Consider the following 27986-nt stretch of genomic DNA (forward strand, 5'->3'; position numbering starts at 1 on the left):
AGAGCCAAGGGTGCCCCAGCCTCAGCATCCCCATCAGGACAGTGGGAACCCCCGGGGGCGGGGGCTCAGTTTCTCTTACCAGTCAGGAAGAGCAGGGCTGGGCATGTGGCTGGTCAGAGCCAGGGCTCCCAGGCAGGTTGACATCTCAGTGGTCCTCACCGCTACTGTCACTGAGCCTACAGATCAGGTCACAAGTCACTCTCTGCCCCAACCTCCAAATGGCTCAGAGTCTGCAGTCATCAAGGACCTGCGCATCCCTCAAGGGGCCCTGGGAAGGGAGGGACAGCGCAGAGAGAGGAGAAAGGTCCTTGGGGGGTTGGGAGGAAGCCAAGGCCAGCCAGGAGAAGCTCAGGTTACCCCCTGCCTGGAGACCCCCACTAGGACGCATCAGGACACACCGGGCATGGAGTGGTGTCTCCTCAGCAGGGGGCTGTTGGGAAGAGGGAACACTCAGGGGCCTTGGCCAGCCCTCCAGGAAGCCCCCCAAGAGACCATGGTGGGGCTCTGGAAGCCCAGCGAGCCCCCCAAAGGTCAGGACCCAGACCTTGCTTCTTTTCCTCAAGCCACACGCAGACCAGGCACGTGGCACAAAATAATAACACAGGAAAATGCTCCTGTGGATTTGCACATGTTGAGGGGGGGCCCAAGTGAGGAAGCTAATTATATTCAGATGTTTTATGTTGGGTTGTGAAAGACCAGGAGGCCAGGACTGGGGGACCTGAGGGAATCAGTAGGGAAGGCGAGGTGACACAACTTAAATGCCCCTTCCTCACAGGGCCTTCCTGTGTGCCCTGTACCTAGAGAAGTCCCCTCCCCCTCAAACACCTTTTAATCCCTACCTTGTCCCCCACCCCCGTTACTCTTGCATGGCCCCTGTCACCAGCCATACAGATGTGAGTGGCCTCAGTCTTTAATTGGCTCTCTCAGCCCCACCAGCATTCCCAACCACTTCTGCTCTCTGTCCCTTTCTCTACTCATCCCTTATCCCCCTAGACAGCCAGTCCTTGGGTCAGCACTGGATCCTTTGTCCACCCCTCAGCAAGAGGTACCCAACCTCAGCCCATGCCAAGCCAAGGGAGTGAGGTAGCATTACCTGGAGAAACAGCCACTGCCACTGGGGCCTGCGGGGCACTTTGGGCCCCGTCCACCCCACACCAGTAAACGTCTACGTCTTCCTCCTGTAGGTCCTCTGTGATCACAAGGAAATGATGCTCCCTGGGGTTGTCTCGGAGGGTCACTCGGCCATGCCTCACCTCCTGCCCCACCTCCTGGGCCGTTTCAATGACTCAGGCACAGTCTTTCCAGTCGGACCCTCGGCACCAGAACTTCCTGTGGCCCTCCTCTCCCACGCTGTACTGGCACTTCATCACCAGCGTCCCTCCCACAGTGCCTTTGATGACCCTGGGAATGCTCAGAGTAAGAGAGCCTGAAAAATACAAACCCACACACCCTTAGCCAGTGCGTCCTGGGGCTCCAGCCCCCCATCTCCGCTCCTCGCAGTGACCTTGAATGAACAGATACGCCCTCCCTCCATCCTTGAGTGTCTCCCCCACATCTTCACATGCTCATGCCTCTGTACCCACATACACACACACTCATCTTCTCTCAAATCCTTTCTCCACACTCACCTCTCTCCCCAAACCATTTGACCTCCCTGCATCTGTGGTGATGGTGTGAATCACCTCCCTCTAGGGTGATTTTCACTCTTTTGTGAACCCAACTAGACCCTCCTCCATTAAGTGGGGGAAGAGAGAAAATTGAGCAAGGATCCAGGTCCTGACTGAGGGCTTAGGAAGAACCAGCAGGGTTCTGTGCTCCTTACATGTGCTAATGGGTCTGGTTGTCAAAGCAGCCCTTTGAAGGATTCACCTGTAACTATCCGCATCATGACCAGGCTTCCTTATCCCCAAGGCAGCACAGCATTAGGATGGGTGGGATTTGGAACTGGAATACAGAGGGAGGAAGGGAGAGGAGAGAATTTCTCTCAAGTTACAGGACTGAAGCTGGAATACCTTGTTTCTGAGAAAGGACCCAATGGTGGATAATCTGGCCTTCGCCTGGTCATGGGGGGATGTGTGAGGGGTGGGGGATGCATCGTGTCCAGTCAGGGGAGTGAGGTGGTAGGCAAACCAGAGACAGCTGGGCAGAGTCTTAAACCAACCCCTTTCTCAGCCTGACAAGGACAATACACCATTGGACACGTAGAAGCCCCTTTTGCAATAGTGTTTTATGCCTCGAGTCAGGAAAAGGTCGGTGTGGTGGGCGATTCGCCCAAGGATAATTCTTTCCCTTCTCTGTTCACAAGGGAGGATATGTGGGGAAAACAAAGTAGGTAGAACAATACTTGGAATCTTCCAGGAAGATTTCCCCAGCCTTCCATACCTTTTGTCCGAATCTCTCTCTGTCAGTTCTCCTCCCCACCAGCTTAACAGAACCGACATGGCCCAAGTTCAAAGTCCCACTTACCTGGGAGGCAGAGGAGCAGGAAGGCCCTGGAAAGACACATCTTCTGGCCTCGATGGATCATTCCTCAACCACATCTGCATAAAGGAAAACACACTCGGCCCTCTTGGTTCTCTAGAAATACAAAGCCAAGTACTTGCTTCTCTCTGTCTGTTCCTCCTCCCATTCCCATTTTTGCTATCACATCACTGCTTGATTTTTCAAAAACAATAGTTCTCGAAACAAAGAAAGAAAGAAAAATCCCTAGAACACTGTTTAAAGTATGTATGTATCTGCAGGTGAGGAGGAAAAAGGGGTAAAAAAACGTGTGGACTTGAGGAATTTGATAACTAACCGAGAAACAGTAAATTTGGTTGTTGGAAAGGAGGTTCGTCTACTTCAGTGTTTTAAAAAGTGTTTTGACTGAAACCCATAGTAAGCAACACATTTTACATTTCAGCCCAGAATTACCACCCATATTTACGTCTGAAACAAAAGTTTCATAAAATAATACTTAACCTTCATACTATTCACTGGGATGTTTTTTATCCTATTTCATTTTTTTAATGCTGGTTGCAACCCCCAGGTTGATCTTAAAATCTAGGAATAGTAATTCATCATAACCTACTGAGTCCAATCCCCTCAAGTTAGAGTTGAAGAAACCAAACCCCGAGGTAGGTGACTCGAATAAGGCCAGGCTGTTTGATAAGACGCAAGGCCCAGTTAGAACCCAGAATCCCATGACTCTGACCCAATCCTCTTTCACCTTGGGTTACCCCGGTGATGCAAAACACATGTCTGGTGAGTTGAAGAAATGACCAACTCACCCAGCCAGCCTCTCTCTCCTCTCTGAGGTCACCCCTCACCTTTGGCTGAATCAAATCTCTCATCCCTACAAGACCCCCAGCTAATCAATCTAAAGTAAGTCTTAGAGCTGTAGTGGGTAAAAGTCCAAAGTAATTGCTGCTACTTCACCCACTTCCTGGGGCTCAGGAAAATTCTCAGGTCAATGGGCTACCAAGTGAGAGGGAAGAGGCAACCCTCCCTTTTAAAAGCAAAATCATCATTGTACTCACAAAGCCAGATGAACCAGTGGTGGCGGCCTTAACTTAGTCTTTCCTTCTCACTCTCTCCTCTCTTCCCGCCACTTCCCTCTTCTTCTCTCTCAGGCTTGAGCAGGTAGTTCTGTCTTCGTCTTTCCCAAATACAGGCCTTTCATATATCACAGAGCACAGCACCCATGGCCACTGGTCCCAACGTCATATTCCATCCCAGAGTCACCAACTTACACTGTCAGCTCTGCCCACTCTCCTCTCAGGATATCCTGAGAGTCAGAGGAAGGCGGGGAGTTGCCGGCAGAGGTGTTTTTAGCACAGTCCCAGCTGCTGCCCATAAAATCCCCAAGCCCACAACCACACTCAGCTCAGGTTACCCAACAGGCAGACTCGGCCAGTGCAAAAGGCTCCAGCAAAGCTGGAGCATCAAGAGACATAAGGAAAAATATTTGCCAATCATATATCCCATAAAGGATTAGTAAGCAGAATATATAGAGAATTCTTAAAACTCAACAACAAAATCAAACAACCTGATTCAAAAATGGGCAGGGGCTGGCCCGGTGGCTCAGGAGGTTAGAGCTCCGTGCTCCTAACTCCGAAGGCTGCCGGTTCGATTCCCACATGGGCCAGTGGGCTCTCAACCACAAGGTTGCCAGTTCAATTCCTCGAGTCCCGCAACAGTGTTGTTGATGGTACCACAACAATGTAAATGTACTTAATACCACTGAACTGTACACTTAAAAGTGGTCAAGATGGTAAATTTTACATGTATATTTTACCACAGACGAAAAAGAACTGTACATTAGAAAAAGAGCTGCGTCTTGAAAAGAACACTGTGCTGAGAGCATAGATTAAAAGATGTTTAGAATGGAAGCAGGAAGACCGTTGGGACTGCATTGCAATATTCTAAGCAGTTAATGACTGTCCCTGGAACAGTGTGGAGGGGACTTTTGGGAGAGACATGGGAGAATAAGCAGTACTAGGTCACTGGGCATCTTTTGAACACAATTCATAACATTCTTCCACTTGGGGCTGAGACTTGTACAGTTCATTAAGCCCAAGACACAGATGGAGGAGCAAGTGTTGGGGAAAAGATAGAGTTCCCAGGAAATTGAGAGTCAGAGATCACACAGGGACTACACTGTGTGAAGATGAAGGCAGAGGTTGGAAATGCCAAAGATTGCCACCAGATGCCCTCAGAAAGAACCAACCCTGCTGACACCTCTTGTCAGTTTATTCCAGAAACATTTATAAACACCCGTTGTGCAAGACCCAGAAGTAGGGGCAGATACAGAAAAAAAGGAGATCGATGGATACATATACAACCAATAGTAAAGGCAGATGGGATAAGCAGGACCACGGCCTCCAGACAGCCTCCTGGATGAGGAAACTGTCTCAGATCTTGAGCTGTGGCGAGATAAGTGGAAATCTCCAGTTTGGGGTCCACGTTGGTTTGGTCAAGCAGAGTCCTAGAGTCTCACACAAGAGTCCTCCGCCATCACCGGCCATTTGAAGAGTGTCCCTGGTCCCAGTACCTCTAGCACAATCCAGTGGGGGTTTAGTCCTGGGCACTCATCGCAGGTCACAGGTATAAACGAGTCATCACTTCTGATTATCCTTGAGAAGGGCTCGATGCTGAAGGTCAAAAGTCTGGCTCCTCCAAAACCTGGCATGAGAAACTGTTGTAGACAGGAAATGGAGGGCTTCCCCTTTACCCCTCAGTCACCTTCCTGAGGCCAGTTCACCCAGATCACAAAACAGAGCAGGCCCAGGATCAGGGGCACCTTCAGAGGAGCAGGGAGGGGAGACTGATGAGCAGAGAACTGTGGGAGGAACACGGGGACAGGTGCTGAGTGGCTCTTTTGCTCCTCTTTCCTTCCTCAGTGCCCATCCCTCAGGCACACCCATTTTACCTACTGGTCCCCACTGAGCACCCAAGAAGGTTGACCAGACAAGAAAGATGCTGAAAGTAGACCTCCAAACCAGGGAAGCATCTATTTCAAAGACACTTCTCTACCTTCTCTCTCTGCCAATTGAAGGCCATCAAGCAGCTGGGACAACACCAGGTCCCAGGAGAAGCACTCTACAAGCCACGCATCAGATATGAAGTTGACTAGAATAGTGTGTTAGACTTTTCCAAGCACTTCTGCATCTGTTATCTAATTCTCTCCTCTCAAAAACCCCATGAATCATTTGGTCAGCATAGACAGCCTCCAGGACAGAATGGCTTCTCAAAAACCATCACTTTCAAGCTTTTGATCTTTCCTGGAAATTTGTGTCAACGCTGCTTTTCCCTCAAATCTATTTTAGGATCATTCGCAGAAAATTCTCCAATGAAGGTCTCTTCTCAGTTCTTCATTTTGGCCAAGAATGTTTTCTTTTGCTACTGTATTTTATTAGATAACTCACTTCAAGGACAAAGGAATAAAGTTTGTCATAAGCAGACCAATTTTAATATGTATTGTTATATCCCACTTGCTTGTCAAAGAATTACCAAGAGTTGAGCTTTGATTTGTGTAGCAAAGAGGCAACAAAGAAGTGCCTGTGGAAATACATATTTTTATAGTGTTTTCTCACTCAGCAACAATTCAATCAACCTTTACAAAGTGTCTACTCTGGGGCAGGCCCAGTACCAAGAGTGGGGAAATACAAAGATGAACAGGGCATCCCCCAGCCCCAGTGGGATTTGCAATTCACCAGAGCAATCCCAGAGAATGGGTGTGACTAGCTGGGACTAGAGAGACCAGGGAAGGCTTTACAGAGGAAGTGATACTGGAACTAGATCTTAGAAAATGAAAAGATTTTTATAGCCAGAGCAATCACTTAGAAAAAAAAAACAGAAAGAGAAGCTCAGAGCTAGATCCGTCCACTCTGGCTGGAGCACAGAATGTCATGGGAGTGGGGAGCGATAAAGTTACAGAGGCAAGCACAGGAAATGGATCATGGAAGGCCTTGAACTTTACCCTGAAGATGACAAGTAGTCCCTGACCAAAGGAGTGACTCGATCAGGGTGAGGTTTAGAAAAAGACTTCCCCTGCAGGTGTATGTGGGATGAGCTGGAAAGAGGAGAGTCTGCTAATAAAATTCCAAATCACAAGAGTGACTATGAGAATTGACCAAAGAAAGAAAAATTTGAGAGTATGACATAAAAGTAGAATTGACAAGATGCTTGACCCATTGGAGGGGGAGGACAAAGAGCCAGAAATGAGTCCAGGGTGCCTAGAGTTGGTAAACATGGGGCTGAGGACACCATCAACTGAGTCAGGAAACCCGGGAGAAGCCAGGTGGGAGGGGAACGAGACGTGTGCTCTGGGGCGTGGCAGTTGGAGGAGCTTCAGGAACAGTCGTGAGAAGATCTCTAGGTCGAGGTCCAAGAGAGAGTTGGAAGGTAGATATGTTTTTTTTTCCTTTTTTGTTTTTTTTTTTAAAGATTTTACTGGGGAAGGGGAACAGGACTTTATTGGGGAACAGTGTGTCAATCTTAGTTGTGAAGGGTGCCGTTCAGCTTCAAGTTGTTGTCATTTCAGTCTTAGTTGTGGAGGGCGCAGTTCAGCTTCAGCTCCAGTTGCCATTTCTAGTTGCAGGGGGCACAGCCCACCATCCCATGCGGGAGTCGAGGAGTTGAACCAGCAACCTTGTGTTTGAGAGCCCACTGGCCCATGTGGGAATCGAACTAGCAGCCTTCAGAGTTAGGAGCACGGAGCTCTAACCGCCTGAACCACCGGGCCCAGCCCCGGAAGGTAGATATGTTGATTGGAGAGTCTGACGGAGGGGTTCAGTGAGACCAGTGGAATGGATGAGACAGCATCGGACGAGAATGTTCTCCAACTTAAGCATGTATTAGAACCACGAGGATGTCTGAGAGAATCTCTGCTGCAGATCAAGAAGAAGACAGGGGTATTGGAGGACCTTGGCATTTATGGGGTTGGCCGAGGAAGGGGCGCCAATGCAGAAAACCAAGAAATTAAGTTCAGAGAAACAGGAGAACCAGGGGACGTGATATGGTGAAGTTTCCAAAGGGAGCAGCCGATAACGTCAATGAGGTAGATGGGAAAGTTGACCTTTGGGTCTAGCAGAAGGATGTTACTGGAGACCTTTATTGCCAGAGGTCAAGGTCACAGAGAAAACATGAATATTGGAAAGAAGTTTCCCTCCTATTTTCTTCCTTCTCCTCACTGGGCTTCAGCTCCTCAGGCCCCAGAGCCCTGTCACACTCGGGACATCTGTGTCAGGGAGGCCCTTGCTCCTCCCCCCATTACCCTAGTTTTCCAGCCCTAGTGATATAAACCCTGCCTGTTCCCACCTTGTGGAGGCTTGTACTCAATGGTGCTGCCACGTGTCCCTCCACCTCCTCTGCTTCCATCAACCCATTTTCGGACAACTTGTAATGTAGACTCCGCCCTCTACCCCCACAACTTGACTTGTTCCCTGAGGAACTCAACAGAAGAGGAACTCAGCAATGCCGTGATGTGGGTGGCACATTCCTACACTCTGGTTTCTGATTGAACCCTGGACCCCCTCACAAACTTGAGGTGACCACATACCAAGGGAACCCAAGACAAAAACATTTATGCCCACAAGATGTCCCAGGAAAAGAATCTGAGCCACAGTGGTTCTGGATATCTCCAGGCAAGTGTACAAGTTCAACCTGCAGGTCCGTTTTCCAGTTGGTGAACCCCATAGAAGAACACATACAAATGCTCACAGTCAGATACAAAGAACTACACATTCCCACTGATGTTCACGTGCACGGTCCCCTAATCAGCGAGAGAACGATGAAAACAAGCTTTTAATTAGGAATCACAAAAACCATGCAAGCAGTGCCTCTTAGGAACTGCCTAACATTGCACAATTCCTTCTAAACCGGCCTGCAGTTTCAGTTCTTAGATTCCACAGAAGTTTCGGTGTGAGCTCACACAGGCGTGAGAGTGAGTGTCCCGGAAACTTGAGGGGTGTAAACAGTGGTGAGATGCAGCCACAAAAGGGGCTCAAGTCTTTCTGTGGTTATCTGTTAGGAAGTTGCAAGTTAAAGAGTTCGTTGTCCCCCTAAGTCTATGGGCAAGTTGGATTAATAGATCATTGGAACTGTATGGAGAGTCCAGAAATAAGCTCATATATACGTGATCAACTGACTTTCAACCAAGACACCGAGCCAATTCAATGGAAAAGGAAAAACAGTGATGGAAGAACTGAATACCCATGTGGGGGAAAATGAACCTTGACCTCTACTCACCATAGACATGAATTCATTATAATTAATTTAAAGATCATCACAGACCTAAATATAAAAGCTAGACTCATAAGGTTTTTAGGGGGGAAAGGCATAAGAGAATATCTTCAGAACTTTGAGGTAGGCAATTATTTGCTTAGAACACAAAAAGCACTACCGTGTTTCCCTGAAAAGAAGACCTAGCAGGACAATCAGCTCTAATGCGTCTTTTGGAGCAAAAATTAACATAAGACCCGGTCTTATATTATATTATGTAAGACCCGGTATTATGTTATATTATATTATATTATGTTATATTATGTTATATTATATTATATTATACCCTGTATTATTATATTATTATATTATATATTATATTATACCTGGTTATATTATATTATATTATATTATATTATATTATATTATATTATATTATATACCCAGTCTTATATTGTAGTAAAATAAGACCAGGTCTTATATTAATTTTTGCTCCAAAAGACGCATTAGAGCTGATGGTCTGGCTAGGTCTTATTTTCGGGGAAACATGGTACCATAAATTACAGATCGAATTTCATCAAAATTAAAATTTTCAGTTCCTCAAGAGTCATCATTTAGAAAATGAAGAGGCAGACCCAAAACTGGGGGAAAATATGTGCAATACATGTGTCTCACCAGTGAACCATAGACAGTGGATATCTAGAATACGTGTTTCCCCAAAAATAACACCTAGCAGGACCATCACCTCTAACACATCTTTTGGAGCAAAAATTAATATAAGACCCAGTCCTATTATATTGTATCATATCATATCATATCATATCATATCATATCATATCATATCATATCATGTTATATAAGACCCAGTCTTATATAAAAATAAGACCCGATCTTATATTAATTTTTGCTCCAAAAGACCAATTAGAGCTGATGCTTTGGCTGGGTCTTTTTTTCGGAGAAACACGGTATATAAAGAACTCTTGTAAATAACCATTAAAATGGCTAGCAATTCAATATTTTAAATTAGGCCAAAAATCTGAACCGACACTTCACTAAAGAAGATATATGAATAGCTAAGAAGCATATGAAGAGGTGTTCAGCATCGTTAGTCATCAGAGAAATGCAATTTAAAACCACAATGAGAATGGTATTGACGGGTGCACAAAAATGGGAATATACTTAATGCCATTGAACTGTATACTTTAAAATGGTTAACATGGTAAATTGTATGTTATGCATATCTTACCACAAGATTTTTTAAGAACAGGAAACAGGCACATAGATATGTAAAAGGTGACCTCTGTTCAAAAGATCATCATTTTCAGAAAAAGACTTGGTCATGTGGACATAGAGACCCACCCTCATCCTGTCTTTCTTCCTAGCTAGTAGATCTTTTAGTGTCATCACTAACTTGAATACGCTTATGTCGTTATTTCACAGATAAGACAGTAACATAAATAAGGTATTCATATTAACATAAATTTAAATAAAAATTGTAAATGTACCTCAAAAAAAAACCCACAATGAGATGCCATTTCACAGCCACTAGAATGGCTAAAATCAAAAACTCAGGCCTCTGTGTCCTCAACTATAAAGTGGAGGGATTCTTATCTCACTGTTATAAAGTCCTGTTCTATGAACTCCTACTTTATAAAACTAATGACAAAAGGAATCAATACCCAAGAGATGAGGCCCACAACTCATGGCCCACTGTCGTGATTCGTTCAATATTTATTGGTGAAATGCAATGGCTCCCTGACATATCACCAGGAAGTAGCTAAGCTACAGCATACGTGTGTTAGGAAAGATAAAGAAGCAAGAGCTGCAAGGTTGCTAAGCATTTGCCTGAGGACTCTCCTGGGCTTTACTTACATTATCTCATGCAGGCCTCACATCTGCCCTATGACTTCATTTTTCTGTACAGTAGGGACCTCAGATGCATAGAACCCGATCAATCGTACACCTCAGCTTGCGATTTTCAGTCCCACCCATAAGCCTTTTCTTGCTTTTATTTGATCTCTACTCTGTTTTTTATCTTCTTCTTTTCACCCAGAGAAATGCCCTGTTTTGAATATTTATCTTACATCAATTTCAAGTTGAACAGCATCTTATTCAGCTACTTTTTCAGCTGGACATCAAAATTCTGAGATCCTTCCAGGAAGTGAAAGGTCATTCCTCCTGACTGCTGCAGACTTTTCCATCATTTCCAGATACCAGCTGTTAGCTGTTCTTTCCCTATTAACCCACACTCTGACTAGTCGCCATTACAGTCCATGCTGGGGTGATTCTCACACTCAGCTCCCCGAGTGTCTGTGGCCAAAAGCACCCCAGAGCATTCCCCTGGGAAGAGCCTTAGCCCCGGTTACAGGAGGGGAAACGGAGGTTAAGTGTGTGTATGAGTTACAATGAGTGACAGGGTTGAGATTCAAATACTGGCCACCAGATTCCAGAACCCACGTGTCTCACCCTCAGGTACCGTCTCTGAGCCACAAGGCTGGAGATGGCAGGATAAGGGTGTCTAACAACCAGGAAAGAATCCAGAAGAAATAGTTGGGAGTAGCAATGTGTTAGTGTGTCTCCAGCAGAAAGTGACAGCCCATTACTGAGGCAAACAAAATCACAATATAAAAACAGCAGACTGAATCAACAGGACATAGGCAACCTTTGACAGTACCCATGGCTGGTGGCTCTTTCTGTTTTCATCAAGCAATGTTCAGACCAATCATTTGGTCTCCTGAACAGACCTTTCCACCTGGTAAGTAAAAATAACCAATTATCATGTCAGGGATATTTCCCACTGCAAATCAATAAATTAAAAGTCAGGCTTATAAATCAGTCTCTTGGACAGTGTGAGTGTGGTGAAATAGTCCCATCACTGCCAACAATAAAGTTCCCGGGTTGTGAGAGTAAATCTTACCTCCTTTTGTCTAGCACAGGACCTCGGATTTAGGCGAGTAAATATTTGATGAAATGAAAATCAGAATGGAATTCTCAACTGTCAAAGCCAAGTTCTGCCCTGAAGCATGGTGACTCCACTGAACTGAGACTACTAAGCCCAGCCCCAAAACAAGTGACTCTTGCCCATCCTCATCCACACCTGCCACCACCCCTAAACCCCCTTCTCTGTGTCTCTGTGCATGTCCCTCCGCCCCCACCAATGTTGTGTTCACCACCCCACTCACCTCCACTTGTCCCTTCACTTCCCTCAGTTGCCCCTGACCTCAAGCCGTTGGGAAGAGCACCAGACTGAGAGTGAAAACCCCTAATTCTAGTCTCAACTCTGCCATTGACTTGCTATATGACCTTGGGCAGTTCAAATAACCTCTGAGCCTCAGTTTTCTCATCTATAGAATGGAGTCAAAAAGTACCTACCTTGCTTTACCTCCACAGAGTTGTAAGAGTTAAAAGAGTTGATGAATAGAAAGTTCCTTGCAAACTACAAAATGCTATATCATCTAAAATTATTTCAACATAAAACTTTGTTAAATGCAGGTGAGACTGGTTGGAATGAACAACTCTGGAACAACGCAGATGATTTTATCATTTCCTCTACTAAGCACACAGGAATGGCTACAGAAATAAACAGAAGTCTTTGCGATTTCAATTTCTCCCTCCCTGTTGGTATTTTTACTCATTTCTCTATCAACACTTCTGTCCCAGGCACCAGGAAGAGAGAAAATGAATGCGGCCACAAACAGGTTCATGGCTCTACCCGCTGAGCTCATTTCTCCCTCTCCACAGCCCAGCCATTCCAGACTCTAGCTGATCCTACCCTGCAGAGCGCAAAGACCGCATTCCCTTACTTCTGCTTTCATGGCCACCTCTCACCATTATGGCTTCAATTCAAAACCCAATCATTGTTGTTTCTGCCCTTTTTTTTTTCCCAAGGAAGAAACTGAGAAGAAAAACAGCAAGTGTTCAGCAAACAAGTACTAGAAAACAGTAGCGGGGCAGTCTGCTTCTGTTCTCATAACCTGGAAATCGCAATAGCCCTGTGGCCATGGAGAGGAAATCAGTGTGCCACAGGCCTTGGGACCTGCTTGTAGGGTCTCCTTGGAATGTTAAAAAATAACCTTGAACATGGATGTTTATAGCGGCTTTATTCATAATTGCCGAAACTTGGAGGCAAAGAAGATACTCTCCGGTAGGTGAACGGATAAATCACCTGTGTTTCATCAATCAAAGAGATATTAGTCAGTACTAAAAAGAAGTGAGCAAGCGCTTCACGTGGCATAAGACATTCCTCCTTTTTGTCCCCGTTTTTAACAATTAAAAATGGGCATCCATCCATGAACAATCGTGCTTCTGTAGGAGCTGTGGGATCAGTACCAAGGGAACCAGGAGGACTCTCGCCCACCTGTGCATTGAGTAATAGGCAGACAGACCTCCATATACGCTGTGTAACCAGCAGGTGTGAATGACTGGCCCCAGCCCTCCGTGGCAGCGGTTGGAAAAATTCTGGAGAGTGCTGACTTGGGCAGACACCCACTGATGAGAGAGCCTTTGGAGAAGTCCAGGCTTTTCAAGAAAAGATTCCAGCACTCCACTGGGGCGGGGAGAGGGGGGTGGCGAGGTTAGAGCTACTGGAGAGGGTAAAGGAAACTTTTCCAGCATCACGCCTTCCCTAAGGCAGCACAGAGTGGGGCTAAACCAGCCTGTGGCGACCTCTCCTGAAGAGGAAAGGGAGAGTGTCCAGCTTCCCCAGTTGTGAAGGACACAGTTGGATAAACCCATTTTCCTTCTGTAACCACCAGAATATTGAGGCAGGACCCCCATTACTGGGGATAGGGAGGAGGGTGGGAAAGGGGCAGACAAGACTATTAAATGGCATTAAAGCGATGTGGTTCCAGCTGACTGCATTCAGAACTCCCACAGAAAACTCACCCATGAGCGATTGGGAAAACCCCACCAAGGTTCCCCCTGACCCGGACCGTGGGTAACCCAAATGGCCCAAATGTGGAACCCACACCTCCCCCACTCTGCAGCCACATCCTTGTGCACATTCCAAGTGTGGCGGCTGGAGAAAGCTCTGATAGACAGAAAACAATCCGGGCTTGTTTCTGTGCTCAGGAAACAAGCCGGCCTCTGTGGGAAAGGAAAACCACACACTTGAGCTGTAGCATCACCTTCTGGAAAGCAAGAGAGGTTTCCAACAGCCAGCCTGATGAGTGATGATGATAAAGAGACCATATACAAGCTTAACAGTTCTGCCATGAGGGGGAGCAAGAAACATGAAGCAGATGTATCCATACAAGGTTGGAGAAAGTCCCAGATATAAACAGAACCAATGCAAAATATCTCCCACCTGAAGCCCATTGGCGGAGGTGACTACCACCTCAAATGCAAAAACATCAATGCAAACCTCCAAGGAACACGAAGAATCAAAGCCCCATGACATCACCATCATCATCGTTGTCGTCATCATAATTCTTTGATAACCAAACTCAAAGACACAAAACTGCAATCTACCTGATAAAGAATTCAAAATAGATGTTTTGAGGACTCAAACAAGGAAACACAGAAAAACAATTGAACTGAATCAGGTAAACAATGCATGAACAGAATGAGAAACTTAATAAGGAGATCAAAATCGTAAAAAAGAACCCAACAGAAATTCTGGAGCTGAAGAATTCAATGAATTCTTGAATAAAATGAAACACGAAAAACATTGACATCAGCACAGACCAAACAGAAGACACAATCAGCAAGCTAAAGGACAGGAACTTTGAAATAATCCAGTCAGAGGAGAGAAAAGAAAAAAGGAATAAGAAAGAGCAAAGAAAGCCAATGTGGTCACACCATCAGAAGCACAAATCTCAGAATAATCGGAGTTGCAGAAGGAGAAGAGAGGGAGAATGGGGCAGAAGCTTTATTTAAAGAAAGAATAGCTGAGAACCTCCCAAACTGGGGAAGAAGCTTGGACATTCAAGTTCATGAAGCTAATAGATCATCCCCGTTATCTCAAAGCAGAAAACCTTCTCCAAGATACATTATAATAAAACTGCCAAAATTCAAAGACAAGAGAGAATCCTAAAAGCAGTGAGAGTAAAAAAAAATCATAACCTACAAAGGAAGCCAAATTAAGGAATCAGTGGATTTCTCAGCAGAAACTCTATAGGCCAGGACACAGCAGAATTGAGATATTCAAAACGTTGAATAGTTAAATTTAGAAAACTCTAAATCTGTAATGTGATGATGTGTTAATCACTAAACTATAGTATAAATGTTAAAGGAAATGAGTATTAAAAATAACTATAACTACTACAATTTTAAACAAATGTGCAAGATAAAAACGGGTAAAGTGTGACATCAAATACATAAAAGGGGGAGTGAAAGGGTAAAGCTTTTGTATGTGATCAACGTTAAGTTGCTATCTGCTTAAAATGAACTGTTTTATCTAGTATAAGATGTTTTATGAAAGCTCCACGGTAACCACAAAGCAAAAAACTATAGTAGTTTCACAAAAGATAAGAGAGGGGAGTCAGAGCATACCACCATTGAAAATCACCAATTCGCAAAGGTGATAGAAAGAGAGGCGGAAAACGAACAATGAAACTACAAAACATTCAGAAAGCAGTTAATAACATGATATTAGTAAGTCTTTACAGATTAATAATTACTCTAAATGTAAATGAATTGAATTCTCCAATCAAAAGGCACAGACTGGTTAGATGGATTTAAAAAAACAAGATCTAAGTATATGCTGCCTACAAGAGATTCATTTCAGCTTTAAGGACACACATAGGCTCAAAGTGAAAGGACGGAGAAAGATAGTCCAGGCAAGTATAAACCAAAAGAAAACAGGGGTAGATATACTTATATCAGACAAAATAGACTTTATGCCAAAAACCGTAACAAGAGACAAAGAAGGTCATTATATAATGATAAAGGGTCAATTCATCAAGAAGATATAACAGTTGAAAATATATATGCACCCAACATCGGAGGACCTAAGTATATTAAGCAAATACTAAGAAATCTAAAGGGGAAATAGAAAACAATACAATTCCAGTAAAGGACTTCCGTACCCCACTTTAAGCACTGGTTAGGTCATTTGGTCAGAAAATCAACAAGGAAATGTTGGACTTGAGCCATACATTTGACCAAATGGAGCTAACAGACATATTGAACATTACATCCTGCAGCAGCAGAATATACATTCTTCTCAAGTGCACACAAAACATTCTTTAGGATAGATACATGTTAGCATAGCCTCCAGGGAACCCCCGCTTCAATGAAGACAGCTTCCAGATTAAATTTTACTAAACAAGAGGTTCTGCAACTGAAAAAAAAATTAGACTGTTAAGTATTTTATGCAAAGAGTATATATGACCTATAAGTAAATGATAAAGAAAAATAATGAAATGCACACCTGTGTGCCCCCACCCAGTTTAAGAAAGAGAATTTCTTTTTTTTTTCTAATTTTTGTTTCCAAGTTTAAATATAATGTATTTCACTATAGAAATTTTGCAAAATCCAGAAGACTGAGAAAATAAAAATCATCACAATTTCACTACATTACTGCTAACGTTCTGTTAACAATACTTCCCCGAATGTATGTTATTTTTCTGAAATTGAAATTCTATTAAACAAATTGTCCCCTTTTTCCATCATGACTGTTTTTCTTGGACCAGCTGATATCTTAGCCTCCTTCCACCCCCAGGAAAATGATCCTTAAATACATTTATTTTTGAATTGAGGGTTGTTTTTCCAAAAAGAAGCAGAGGCGGGAATTGATAGAGGGGGGTGATCTTCCTTGCCTGGCTTCTACCTGAAACATAAACTAAATTAAGAGGCTGATAAAGTGCATCCTGTTGTGTCTGGCACAGGGTAGTATCTGGAGAGTAAATGTTGATTGATGACTGCGTCTCACGAGGCTGAAAGCATCTCTGGAGATAAGAGGGTAAACAAAAGCCGCTGCTTTCGTGATAAACAAAAATGCCTGAGAAGCCTTCTCTACAGCACAAGCCAAGCTCTGGGTCCAGAGTGAATTCTCAACACATACCAAGAGTGCTTGTTTCCTGTGGCTTGACTTTGCATCTTTATCCAGAGGATAAGGCACAGTTCTGGGTGTTTTAAGAGAGACAAAGCAGAAGCTGGCATGTGTATTTCTCTCAAGGAGTGAACAATCTAGTGGGGGAAGCAGACAAATGACTCTATGCCATATAGAAGCCCCTTTGTAGCCCAGTTCCCTGCACACAGTGGGTGTTCAAGAACACTCTGCTACACAGTGGTGAGAGAATCACAGAGCTTTACTACTGGAAGGATCTTAGAGTGGAAAGAGACCTCAGTGCACATACTAACTACTTTTACTAGCCATCTATTAAATGGGACCAATAATATGTGTCTTCTTTGATGTTGGGAGGAGTAAAAATGATGATGAACATGAACTATAAAGACATTACAAATATACGATGTATTGTAAATATCTTTCTCACCCCACCCCAAATCCTATTTGAAAAACGGGGAGACTGAGATTCAGAAGAGAAATGACATGTCTTGCCCAGGTAAGCTGGAGGCAAAGTAAAGACTGGAATTCTGGTCTGTCCACGGCAAGTCCAGAGTGAAATATTGGGGGTGCTTGCTCAGAGTAGTAGATGATCCTTGGCTCCGTCCTAACCCACTCCAGACTCAGGTGGTCCTTCTTTCCACTATTTCCTATGGGTCTTGCTCATGGTCCCTTGGATGTGCTATTGCCCCAGGGAGACCAGAACAAGATCCCAAAGCAGGATCCGGAAGTGTTTCCATAAATGAGCGTTGGGACTCTGGGTCTTCCAACACCTCCCTGGCTTCTAAACACTCCCTGCAGATTCTGCCCTACCTGACCCCAATGGCCCGGAGCACTCTACATAGGGGGCCTTCCCCAAAGAAAAACGGCCTCTCCTCCTATGTCTACTGCCCGTCTACCTCCATTTCTACCGAGACTCTCTCCCAGCCCTCTGAAGGAAACAAAGCCCTATTTGAATTATGTTTTCATGCACACCCGTTAGTAGTGGGCCAAACAGCAATTCCAGACAACTGCACTATCCAGTCAGCTGCCCTCTGTCCCTGTGACTCCTTTCTGAGGTCTGGATCTCCCCGTCTACGTGGCTCGTACTATAGGAAACCTGTGGGGCAGGCAATGAGATCATGGAATGACTGGATATATAACAGACAGAGGCAGGGCTAGACTCTGCAGATTAGTCCAGGCCCATTTTACTTACTGTGTCTCACAGCCATTGCTCACCCAGAAGACTAGGTGCCATAGCTGATAGGATGGGACAAAATAACTCTAACCCCTGTATTGGCCTCCTGGAAATGGGAAAAGCATGGGACAAAAGTCCCATCCTCAGAGCTTGTCTTGTAGATTTTCCCTCTAGTTCAGCCATAGACATTGCATAGAATCCTCACTTCAAATATGGTTGTGGGGTATTGTGTGGCTGACACTTACCTGACTGTCACACATTCCTGTCCTTTGTCACATTCTCCCTGTTTACACCTGATTTTTAAGTATTTTTGAGTACAGCATTTTTCTCCGTGTCTATGCCTGATTTTTAAACCTTCCATCTCTCTCAATTCTAAAATACAAGGTGTAAAGGAATATTCTCTCTGAATTAAAAACTTTCCATGTTGAATCATTAACTTGAATCATTAACTTTACTCTTTTCTTTTCCCTTTCCTCTCTCCCTTTCTTCTCCCATAATTCCTCTCCACCCAACCCCATCCCCACTCTCGCCTCACTTTCTGTGTTACCACCATCCCTCTTCTTCTTCAGTTTCTATCCTTCTATTACCCATCTCCTTTCCTTCCCACGATCAAGACTACAAAAGGGACAACTAGGGCACAAAAGGTAAAAGCTTGGATGATTCTGAGAGTGACGGTCCCTAAGCATCTCTCTTGCCTCACGCTAAACCCGGCCCTGTCCCCTCCTTCCCCACACCCCTGTCTTTCATTCAGGCAAGTATTTTTCATTCAGGCAAGTATTTTTCTCCCATCCTTCTCTGCTCCTTTGCTCTTTTGACCACCTGGTGGAGTGTTTACTCTTTATACACATAACAACTATATTGTTTAAAATACGCATTCAGCTGTTGTATTAAAAGCCAACATAACTATGGCAAACACAAGATAGAAATGCATTTATCTTTCCTCTAACATCCAAGGGTAAGCAGTCCGAGGCTGATACGGCAGCTCCACGGGCCTCAGGTTCCTTCTAGCCTGTAGCTTTACGGCCCTCAGCACCTGGCTTCCATCTCAAGGTCAAGGATGGCTGCTCCAGCTTCCACCACCACCTCCACATTCCAGTAAGAGGGAGAGAAGACGGGAAGGGGAGGGCTTGCTCCTTTCTTCTTAAGGGCATGATTCAGAAGGTATAGGCATGGCTTTTGCTCACACATCCCCTTGGCCAGAACCTACTCGTAGTTATGTGACCATACCTGGCTGCAAGGAATGCTGGGAAACATGGTTTTTAACTTCCCAGCCATATGTCCAACAGACACTTCTGTTACTGTAAAACAAAGTATATATTTAGGTGTTAACTAGCAATCCTTTCTACATTTGCATTCTACTGAAGAATGCCACCTTTTCTTCTTCAAAAGAGTGTGGAGAGGGAAACAATAGATAGCCTTCTATTTTTGTCAAGGTCATTGCTTTTACTTTGGGTTCACAGCTTCTTACTACATTTGAATGAATGAATGAATGCATGAATGAATGAATGAATGAAAGCAAGCAAACTATTCATGGACAAATGATGAGTGTGTAACAATTCAGTTATTTTGATTATCCTGATTCTCTGCAGCCTAAGGTCCAAGTTGAAGAAAATTTAGGTTAATAGACAAATAAATGACTTGACATCCTTGCATTATCAGTGTATGGAATGAGGGATTGAATTCTCCGATTACCAGTTCTGATACTCAGTAGTGTGCCCCAAGGAGAAAAATCACAAAGGATAGCACGAAGGAGCCCAGAGTACCTTCTGCCTCTTCTGGAAAATACCTGAAATTGAATCCACTGATGCCAGCAAGCAGGTGGCCAGCTGGGTAAGAGGGCCTGCCTGGAAGAGGGTCCTGGCCAAATGGGATGTGGCTTCCGCAAAGAAAGGCCCTCAAAAATATGATGCCTCCCACACAGAGATACACACACATGTGCATGTACACACACCTGCCGCTGACTATGGAAAAACTCATTTTTTAATACTCGCAGTCAAATATGAAGCCTAAAGAGCAAATACCTTCCCAAACAATGATATGTGCGCTTAAAATCAAAGTAAGATGCAAATGATAGCTATTTCTTGTGTGAAAAGGGGGCTAAGTGAGAAGACAGAGCAGGAAGCGTGGCGAAGAGAAGCGCAGATACACTGCTTTATCGTTTTGTCTGAGCTCCCCTGAATATTGGGCAAAAGAAGCCCACTTCCCAGATCTGCTGTGAGTTCTCCAACAGCACAGTGGCCAGTTTCTGAGACGCTGCTGGGGACAAAAGTCCACAAGGAGGAGACAGTGAGTTGCAAAGAACTTAGAGCTCAGTTGGGGAGCCTGCCTGGAGGCTCGGGGTGTCCTGGGGTCAGCAGCTGCTAGCCTGTGTGTGAGACAGGAGAGAGCGCCAGTCCTGATGACCACCGGAAGGACCACGGGCTCGTGGAGTCCTAGCCCAGGGGGCCATCGTACCGCCCCAGGTTCCAGGTCAGAGAAGCTCTGGAACATGCGCTGTGCTTTGTGGCGTTCCCATGCATGTACCAGGAATGGGGTGTTGGCACAGAGGTGGTAGCACCACTAGGAGCTTCCATACCTAGAGGCAGACCCCTTAGCTTCTCCTCCCCATGACCCTGACTGAGCGGCAGGAAAGGTTGGAAAAAGTCCTTATGCCAGGGAGTTTTTCCAGCAATGGAGCTAAAAGCACTGAATGAATCTCCGCCGTTTTTTCCTGAACCGTGCAATTCTGGGTTGATGTTTCAATGCAAACGAGGCAGCTGCAGGATCTGGAAAGCATATCAATGTGGGGCCACACGGCTGGGGCCCGAATCTCAGCTCTATCTGCCATCTGCATGATCTCAGGACTAAATGAAGGTCCCTGAACCTTGCTCCCAAGGGAAGAAGTGGCGCCTCCTCCAGAGGATTCTTGGGTGAGCTTAAATTAGATACTGCATGCCCAAGAATCTGGCACATGGTGTCATTATAAAGGTTTGTGTGTTCATTATTCATCCCAGAAAGCACCCATTAAAGACACTAATAGGTGACAAGGCAGCAGAAGTCTGGTATCAGGGAGAGTTTTCCGGGAGTGGGGGAGGGGTGCAGGTGGCTGCGGAACAGACTGCTCCTTCCCTACAGTGTCCTTCTCACTCATGCCAAGAGCCCAGAGCCTGGCAATGGGAGCTGTGCCAAGCCCTCCACTAGGGGAGAGATGTTGCTGGGTCATTAATGCAAGAAAGGCTATCCCATCTTCCCATTTCACAACTTTTTGCAGCATTAAACCCTCATAGAGCTTATTCTGGATATTTTCTTCAAATCTACTCAACTCAGTATTTCTCCTATTTCACCTGTTTTATTATAGCTTAGAGATTATTTCCTTAGGGACCCAAAATGAAACTGCCACTTAATGCCCATGAGATTCAACTCAAAATTTTAGAATCAAAATAGTATGTTCATTACGAGTACAAAATCTGAAGCCACGTATTCTGGTTTCAGATTCCAACTAGCTACATAAGCTTTTTGAAACTCTTGAAGCCTCAGTTTTCACTTCTGTAAAATGGATACAATAATAACTATCTCATAGAATTATTTGAGATTAATGAGATAATGTATAAAACATTTAGCACAGTATCTGGCACATAGTATATGCTCAATAAATGTTAATTTTTAAAAGTGAGGTCAAGGACACCTAAGACAATTACATAGGTGTTGATACTCCCAGAATAAAATCCAGATCACTGTAGCTTTAGGGTTTCCCCATATTACCAGCAGACTCCCTGACCACTCACCCAAAAGTTTAACCCACTACAAATCCTGCCCACATACAGAGATCTCAGCTAGCCTTTGTAATGCCTCCTTCTTAAACATGAAAGCAAACAAGAATCTGTAGACATTTTTTAAAACAGCAACATGAAAAAGAAAACCAAAATAAATAGCAAAGCTGACTCTGATCAAAGCAGAGATCATTTGAAGAACAAGAGAGAAATTTTTAAATAGAGAGATCTGAGATGATACTACAGTTGGTCCTTGAACAACAAACATGAGGGTTAAGAGTGCCAACCTCTGCACAGTTGAAAATCTACATATAATTTTTGACTCGCCAAAACATTTAACTACAGTCATCCCTCAACATCCATGCGGGACTGGTTCCGGGGCTCCCCAAAGATACCAAAATCCAAGAATGCTCAAGTCCTGTATATAAAATGGCACAGAACAATGCATACAGCTGGCCCTCCGCATCCGTGGATTCCCAACCACAGCTGGAAAATACTGTTTTCGATCCATAGTTGGTTGAATCTGTGGGTACGAAACCTTGTGATACAGAGGGACAATTGTATGTTTCTTTTTTTAAATCTGTGTATAAGTGGCCCTTTGCAGTTCAGACACATGTTGTTCAAGGGTCAACTGTACATCTATAAAACAAAGGTATAAAAAGAAATTGAGCATGGTGGTTTCTCAAAAAATTAAAAACAGAATTACCATATGACTCAGCAATTTCACTTCTGGGGATATATGCAAGAAGAACTAAAAGCAAGCTCTCGAAGAGATGTTTGTATATTGGCCATGTTCACAGCAGCATTATTCACAGTAGCCAAAAGGTGGGAGCCACCCAAGTGCCCATCAATGGATGAATAAAAATTGGTCCATCCATACAATGAGTTATTATTCAGTCTTTAAAAGAAAGGCAATTCTGACACATGCTACAATATGGATGAACCTCGAGGACATTATGCTGAGTGAAATCAACTGGTCCCAAAAAGATAAATAATGTGTGATTCCACTTATATAAGTTATCTACAGTAGTCAAAATCATAGGAACTGAAAGTAGAATGGTGGTTACCAGAGGACGAATGGGGAGTTATTGTTTAACGCGTATAGACTTGCAGTTTTGCAAGATGAATAGAGTTCTAGAGATTGGTTGTACAATGTGATTGTAATTAACACTAACGAACTGTACTCTTAAACATTAAGATGACAAATTTCATGGTATGTGTATTTTACCATAATTAAACGTTTTAATTGAGAACAAAAAAATAATTCTTGGAAATTGAAAGGAAGGTTACTAAAACTTTTAAATGCATCGTAACGATTTGAAGGTGAGGTTGAGGAAATATCCTAGTTCATAAAACAAAGACACAGAGATGTAAAATATGATATTTTTTGTTTTTAAATACCCAAAGGAACCATCGAAGGAATGCAACATCTCACTACCTGGGACCTTCAGGGGGGGAAAAAGGAATAATTAAGGGGAGGAAAAAAGTTAAATCAAGAGAATTTTACAGAGAGAAAAGTAGATTTGCATCTTCAAACTGAAAGGGTCTACGGAGTACCCAGCACAATACGTGTAAAAAGGTATGCAATTAAATAAATTAACGTGAAATTGCAGAAAACCATGGGTCAAGACAACATCCTAAAAGCTGCCAAAGAAAAATGAACAATAAAACGGGCCATTCCCAAAACTGAGGACTTTGTCTGGGAACAGACTTCCGATCAGCAACACTTCCAATTAGCAGGACTAACTCCTGTTGACGTACTGGAAGGCAGTGAAGTCACGTCTTCTAAATTGGGGGAAATCATCTTCAACCTGGAATTCCAAATCCAGCTGAAACTGAGTAAGTGTAGAACAAACACATTTGCAGATATGCAAAGCCTCAGAAAGTGGACCTCCCACGCCCCCTTTCTTAAGAAGCTATTTGTGGACATTCTAGAGTAACTTCCTCAAATGCTAATTCATGAGGAGTAAACCAAGGAAAGTAAACCAAGTTCACGAGGGAGTAAACCAAGAAAGAGGAAGGTATGAACCATGGGAAATACCAAACCCATACAGGAAAAAAACGAAAGAAAAACAACAAGGTTACAGCTATGCAGCAGTCCCAGGAAGCAATCAGTCAGATTAGAGCAGGGAAACCAAGTCCTATAGGGCAAGAACTCTCTGCATTATTCGTGTAACTCTTCTGTGAACATAAAATCATTCTAAAATAAAAAGGTTATTTTTTAAAAGTATATCTGCTGGGGGATGGGAAATGAAAGGGGAAGCAAAGTCTAAGGAAGGATGGGGGGCTAATCTTTCATCTCACATATTGGGAACTAAAACGATACAATCTGTGGCTAATGAAGCAAGAAATGGAGGTTTAATTCTGTTACATGAAATTGTAGAGTTGACTAATGAAAGAGCAGAAAATAGTGGTTTAACTATATCAAGAAGAATGAGCAGAGGAAATAGAGGGGTATGACTCAACAGAAGAAATGGGGGGGAGGTCTTTAACCTAGTTAGTTCCCATCGTGACAGGTACGGAAATGGAACCCACCAAAAATGATTCTTATTCCCAGACAAAGGACTGAAATCCTCTATATTAAAATGGAAATGAGTGCTCTACGAATTCCACATATCAGGAGATGCTGATAAAGATTAATTTCTCAGGGAGGACGTAACCTACCATTAATATAAAAATGTGGATTATAAACCACAAATATAAAGGGGAAGCTGTAACTGAACCCTACATAATCCAACACTATTGACGCCTAGGTCACATTTTAATGACACATTTTCTAAAGAATGTCTATTTTCCTTTACTTTAATGGTTTTCTCAACAATGTACCTTCTGATATCCTCTGCCTAACTAATGCCTGCCCATACTCAGCCCACACTTAAAGATTAAAAACTTTAATACAGTACAATAAAAGTACAAAGTTAATCTTTGAAAAGCAATCTACAGAAAATAATGCAGTATTTATGACATAAAGGATTAATGTCCTTAATATATAAAGAGATTTTAAAATCAATAAGAAAAAGATGCACACATTATTCCTGGCAGTTAATCCACACAGCAACCAGAACGGTACCTTTAAAACCCACATCTTGTCATATCACTTCCCCATTGAAAGCCCATTAGTGGCTTCACGCTGCTCTTAGCACAAAGTCCAAAACTCTTCACATGACCCACATGATCTGGTTCTTACCCATCTCTCTAGACTTTTCTCCCATCATCCCCTCTCCTCCCTCTTTGGACTGCAGCCAGACTTGCCACCATAAAGCTTTTGTACATCCTATGGCTCTGCCTGGAGTCACACCACCACCACTCCGTTCACCCGGCAGATGCCCACCCTTCCTCCAGATCTCAGCTTACACATCGTTTCTCAGGGAATTCTTCCATCATCAACTCCAGATTGGTTCAGATCCTTGCCATGTGCTCTTCATAACCCTCAGAGAAACAAATGAAAACACGTTTCTGAATCTTCAGATCTTGGAAACACCCTGAGAAGTGGAGACCCTTCCAGAAATATTAGGTCCCAGGCAAAGCAACCACTGTCCTCTGGAACCTTCTTATCTACAACAGTGAGGAATGGTGAGGAAGCTCAGGAGAAAGTTATGATGAGAGTTTCTAGAACCTAAGCTCTTGGTCCTTAACTTTCTTTGAATAGACAACTTTGAAAATGTAATGACATCCATGGGACTTCTCCCCCAGAAAGGAGTGCATGTAGGCAAAACCCTTGATACTGTTTTCAATGTTTCACAGTTTCCCTAACCACCTCAGGTTAAGAACCCCAACTGTAGACCTAGAGAAACTGTCCTGCACACAACTGCGCAAACGTTTCCCTGGTTTTTTCATTTCATCAGTATTTACCAAGTATCTATCGCATAGAGAATATAGTAATAACAATTTATAAATGAAACTTGCTTTACAGTTCAAAAGAAAAAATATTTTCACATAATCGTTTCATTTACTCTTCAGAAAAACCCAGTGAGGTAGACACACATTGCTCTACCTATTTGACAAATGAGTAAGTAATTCCAGAAAATGCAAGTGATTTGGTTAAGATCACCCAGCCAAAAAGCAATTGAAACCCAAGAGTGAAATGCACCCTTTAAACCCTAGGCCTGGCTCTTTCCCTCCCTATTAAGATTGACTCCAGTGGTCAGTGGTGGTAGGACTTGTGTCTAGTGGGGCAGGCACCTACCACGGCCATCATATGAGGAAAATCTCTGAGGCCCCAGTCGCAGCCCCCAGATCCGGTGGTGGTCAGCCTCATGCTCATCTAGTTCAGGTGTGATGCAACTCTGTAAATTAGAATTCCAGCAGCAAGACTCTGGTATTTAGGGGAGGTACCACATCTCCCCAGCCCCTTGCCCAGAGAGCACAATAGCTAACATTGTTTGGCGTTCCTAATCCACGTCAGACACTGCTCTAGGTTTTTACATGAATTAACTCATTAAATCCTCAGAACAACACCACGAGGTAGGTATAATTATTATCTCTATTTTGTGACACTTACGGGAGGTTAAGAAACTTGCCCAAGGTTACACAACTGATAGTTTTCAAAGCCTGTGGAGCTTGTGCTCTTAACCAACATCATTCTGTCTCTCCCAAGCCAGTTGTTCCTAACTTTTTGGGGTCGTATACATCCTAGAGAGTGTAGTTTAAGCTCAAGGCCCTCTCCCAAGGAAAATGCAGTTAAGCAGAATTTTGCAAAATATTTCAGAGACTTCAGGGACCCCTAAAGCCCATCATCTATCAATCTCAGGCTTGAAACTGCTATTTGTCTCATACATACTGAGGAGAACTGTCCAGGGAGAAAAGAGAAGCGGTGCCAGCGCCGCAGGGCTTCGCCTCTCCAAACGCGGGAGGAGAGCTGTTCTACGTTGTACGTTGTGTGACGGAGAACTCTGTTCACTGAAAATCAGGAACCGTGAGCTCCCGGGACCGCAATGCCCTGAGAACGCAGCCAGGTCGCGGAGCCTCCGGAGACCGGGAGCTGAATGGGATACGAATGAACCACTGTCAGGCTAGACTGGAATCTTGCGTCCCTCCCAGCATCCTTGAGTCACGAGACAGGATTCAGAGCGGTCAGGATCTCAGAACTCTGGTATCGCTGTTCCTGGTGCTGAAACGCCGCGGTCGCCAAGGGGAGCCGCGGCTTGAGCTTCAGGTACGGCGCCGCAGCCGCTGCGGGAGCTGTCCAGTGCTGAACTCGGATGCGGCCCGGCCGGCGGGGCTTAGACCCGAGCCTGCCGCACCCAGCAGAGCCAGGACCGCGCTTCTGGGAGCGCTGACGCAGAACGCTGGGAGAACGGGAAGCAGCGAGCTCCAAGCCCGGCATGGACCTGCAGAGATTCGACTCCTACCAGGGAGGAGCTGGCCCTGAGTTCAATGACCACGTCCTGTATAAGGTAAGAATCTCCTCCAGTCCTCCGCCCCCATCCCAATTCTGGGAGGGGACACCGTCCGTCACCAGGAGTTCTCTTCCTTCCCCTGACGTGGCTTCGGGACTTAAAAAGAAACTAGTCCATATCTGTTAGCCTGGGGAACTCTTTCTGTTTGATCCTGTTTGGGGCTCAAAACAGAGATGCGTGCGCCTTTGGGGAGGGGCCTCCGCCAGAGGCTCAGATTGTCAGGAGCTTCGTTCATGCACTTAAATCACCTGTGTCGCGTTCTCATGCCCTCCCTTCTGCCTCTCATCCATTTGAACGCCTGTGTAGCCCTGTGGGAGTCTGTGTTTGTCCTCCCATCCAAGCTCCAACCCCATGAGGTCTGGTAGTTGTGGTCAAAGACCTGAATTCCTGGCCAAGTGGGCTAAAATTAGACATCGAAATGCTCTGCAGCAGAAATAAACTGTTGTTTTCCCATAAGACTCCCTTGTGACTCCAGAAAGCTGCCCTCCAGCCTTGTTTCACTCATAGCCTCCTGAAAGTGTTTGCTTATTTCAAAGTTCTCACTTTTAATCCAAAATCCATTGCTTTGAAAGAATCAGAACCTAATATTTGCAGTAAGAAGTCATCATGGCTCCTCATCCCTTTCTCTGCCCTTTTTATTTAGCCCTCCTGTTTTCCCCTTTGCTGATATCAGTTTATTTGTTCATCCCCTGAGAGGCTGTGCATTGTGTTATACTTGGAGGTTTGGGTTTTGTTTTTTAATCAAAATATCACTCTGAAAATTCCATGAATGCAAACTTTGAAATAATTGATTCACCCTCCTCCCATATTACACAGTTTATGTTTGAGAAAACTGAAGTCCAGAGAAGCAAAGTGACTTGTTCAAGAAAATAAAGTAGAAAATGGCAGAGTTAGTACTAAAAGCCAGGAATTATGACTCCAAGTCTAATATTCTTTTCTCTATGCAAGTG

General features: G+C 44.2%; 1 protein-coding gene and 1 long non-coding RNA gene across 6 annotated transcripts in view; one reads left to right on the forward strand and one right to left on the reverse strand.

Moving 5' to 3' along the window:
• Positions 1 to 181: 181 nt before the first annotated feature.
• Positions 182 to 26555, reverse strand: LOC141568778 (uncharacterized). The gene is made up of 4 exons (XR_012491967.1): positions 26418 to 26555; positions 2467 to 2540; positions 1094 to 1426; positions 182 to 268 (listed from the first exon to the last, which is right to left on the reverse strand). It is a non-coding gene; the product is annotated as an uncharacterized LOC141568778 (long non-coding RNA).
• RAB37 (RAB37, member RAS oncogene family) overlaps positions 26515 to 27986 on the forward strand; it is a 47834-nt gene continuing 46362 nt past the window's right edge. The window contains exon 1 of one of the 5 annotated variants that reach the window (XM_074319342.1): positions 26515 to 27033. In XM_074319342.1, coding sequence (XP_074175443.1) covers positions 26962 to 27033 — 72 coding nt within the window. In that variant the 5' untranslated portion in view covers positions 26515 to 26961. The remainder of the gene's footprint in view (positions 27034 to 27986) is intronic. The other 4 variants (XM_074319341.1, XM_074319344.1, XM_019745515.2 and 1 more) reach the window with 4 other exon arrangements.

The sequence above is a fragment of the Rhinolophus sinicus genome, linkage group LG15 (assembly GCF_036562045.2).
Source record: "Rhinolophus sinicus isolate RSC01 linkage group LG15, ASM3656204v1, whole genome shotgun sequence".
NCBI lineage: Eukaryota > Metazoa > Chordata > Mammalia > Chiroptera > Rhinolophidae > Rhinolophus > Rhinolophus sinicus.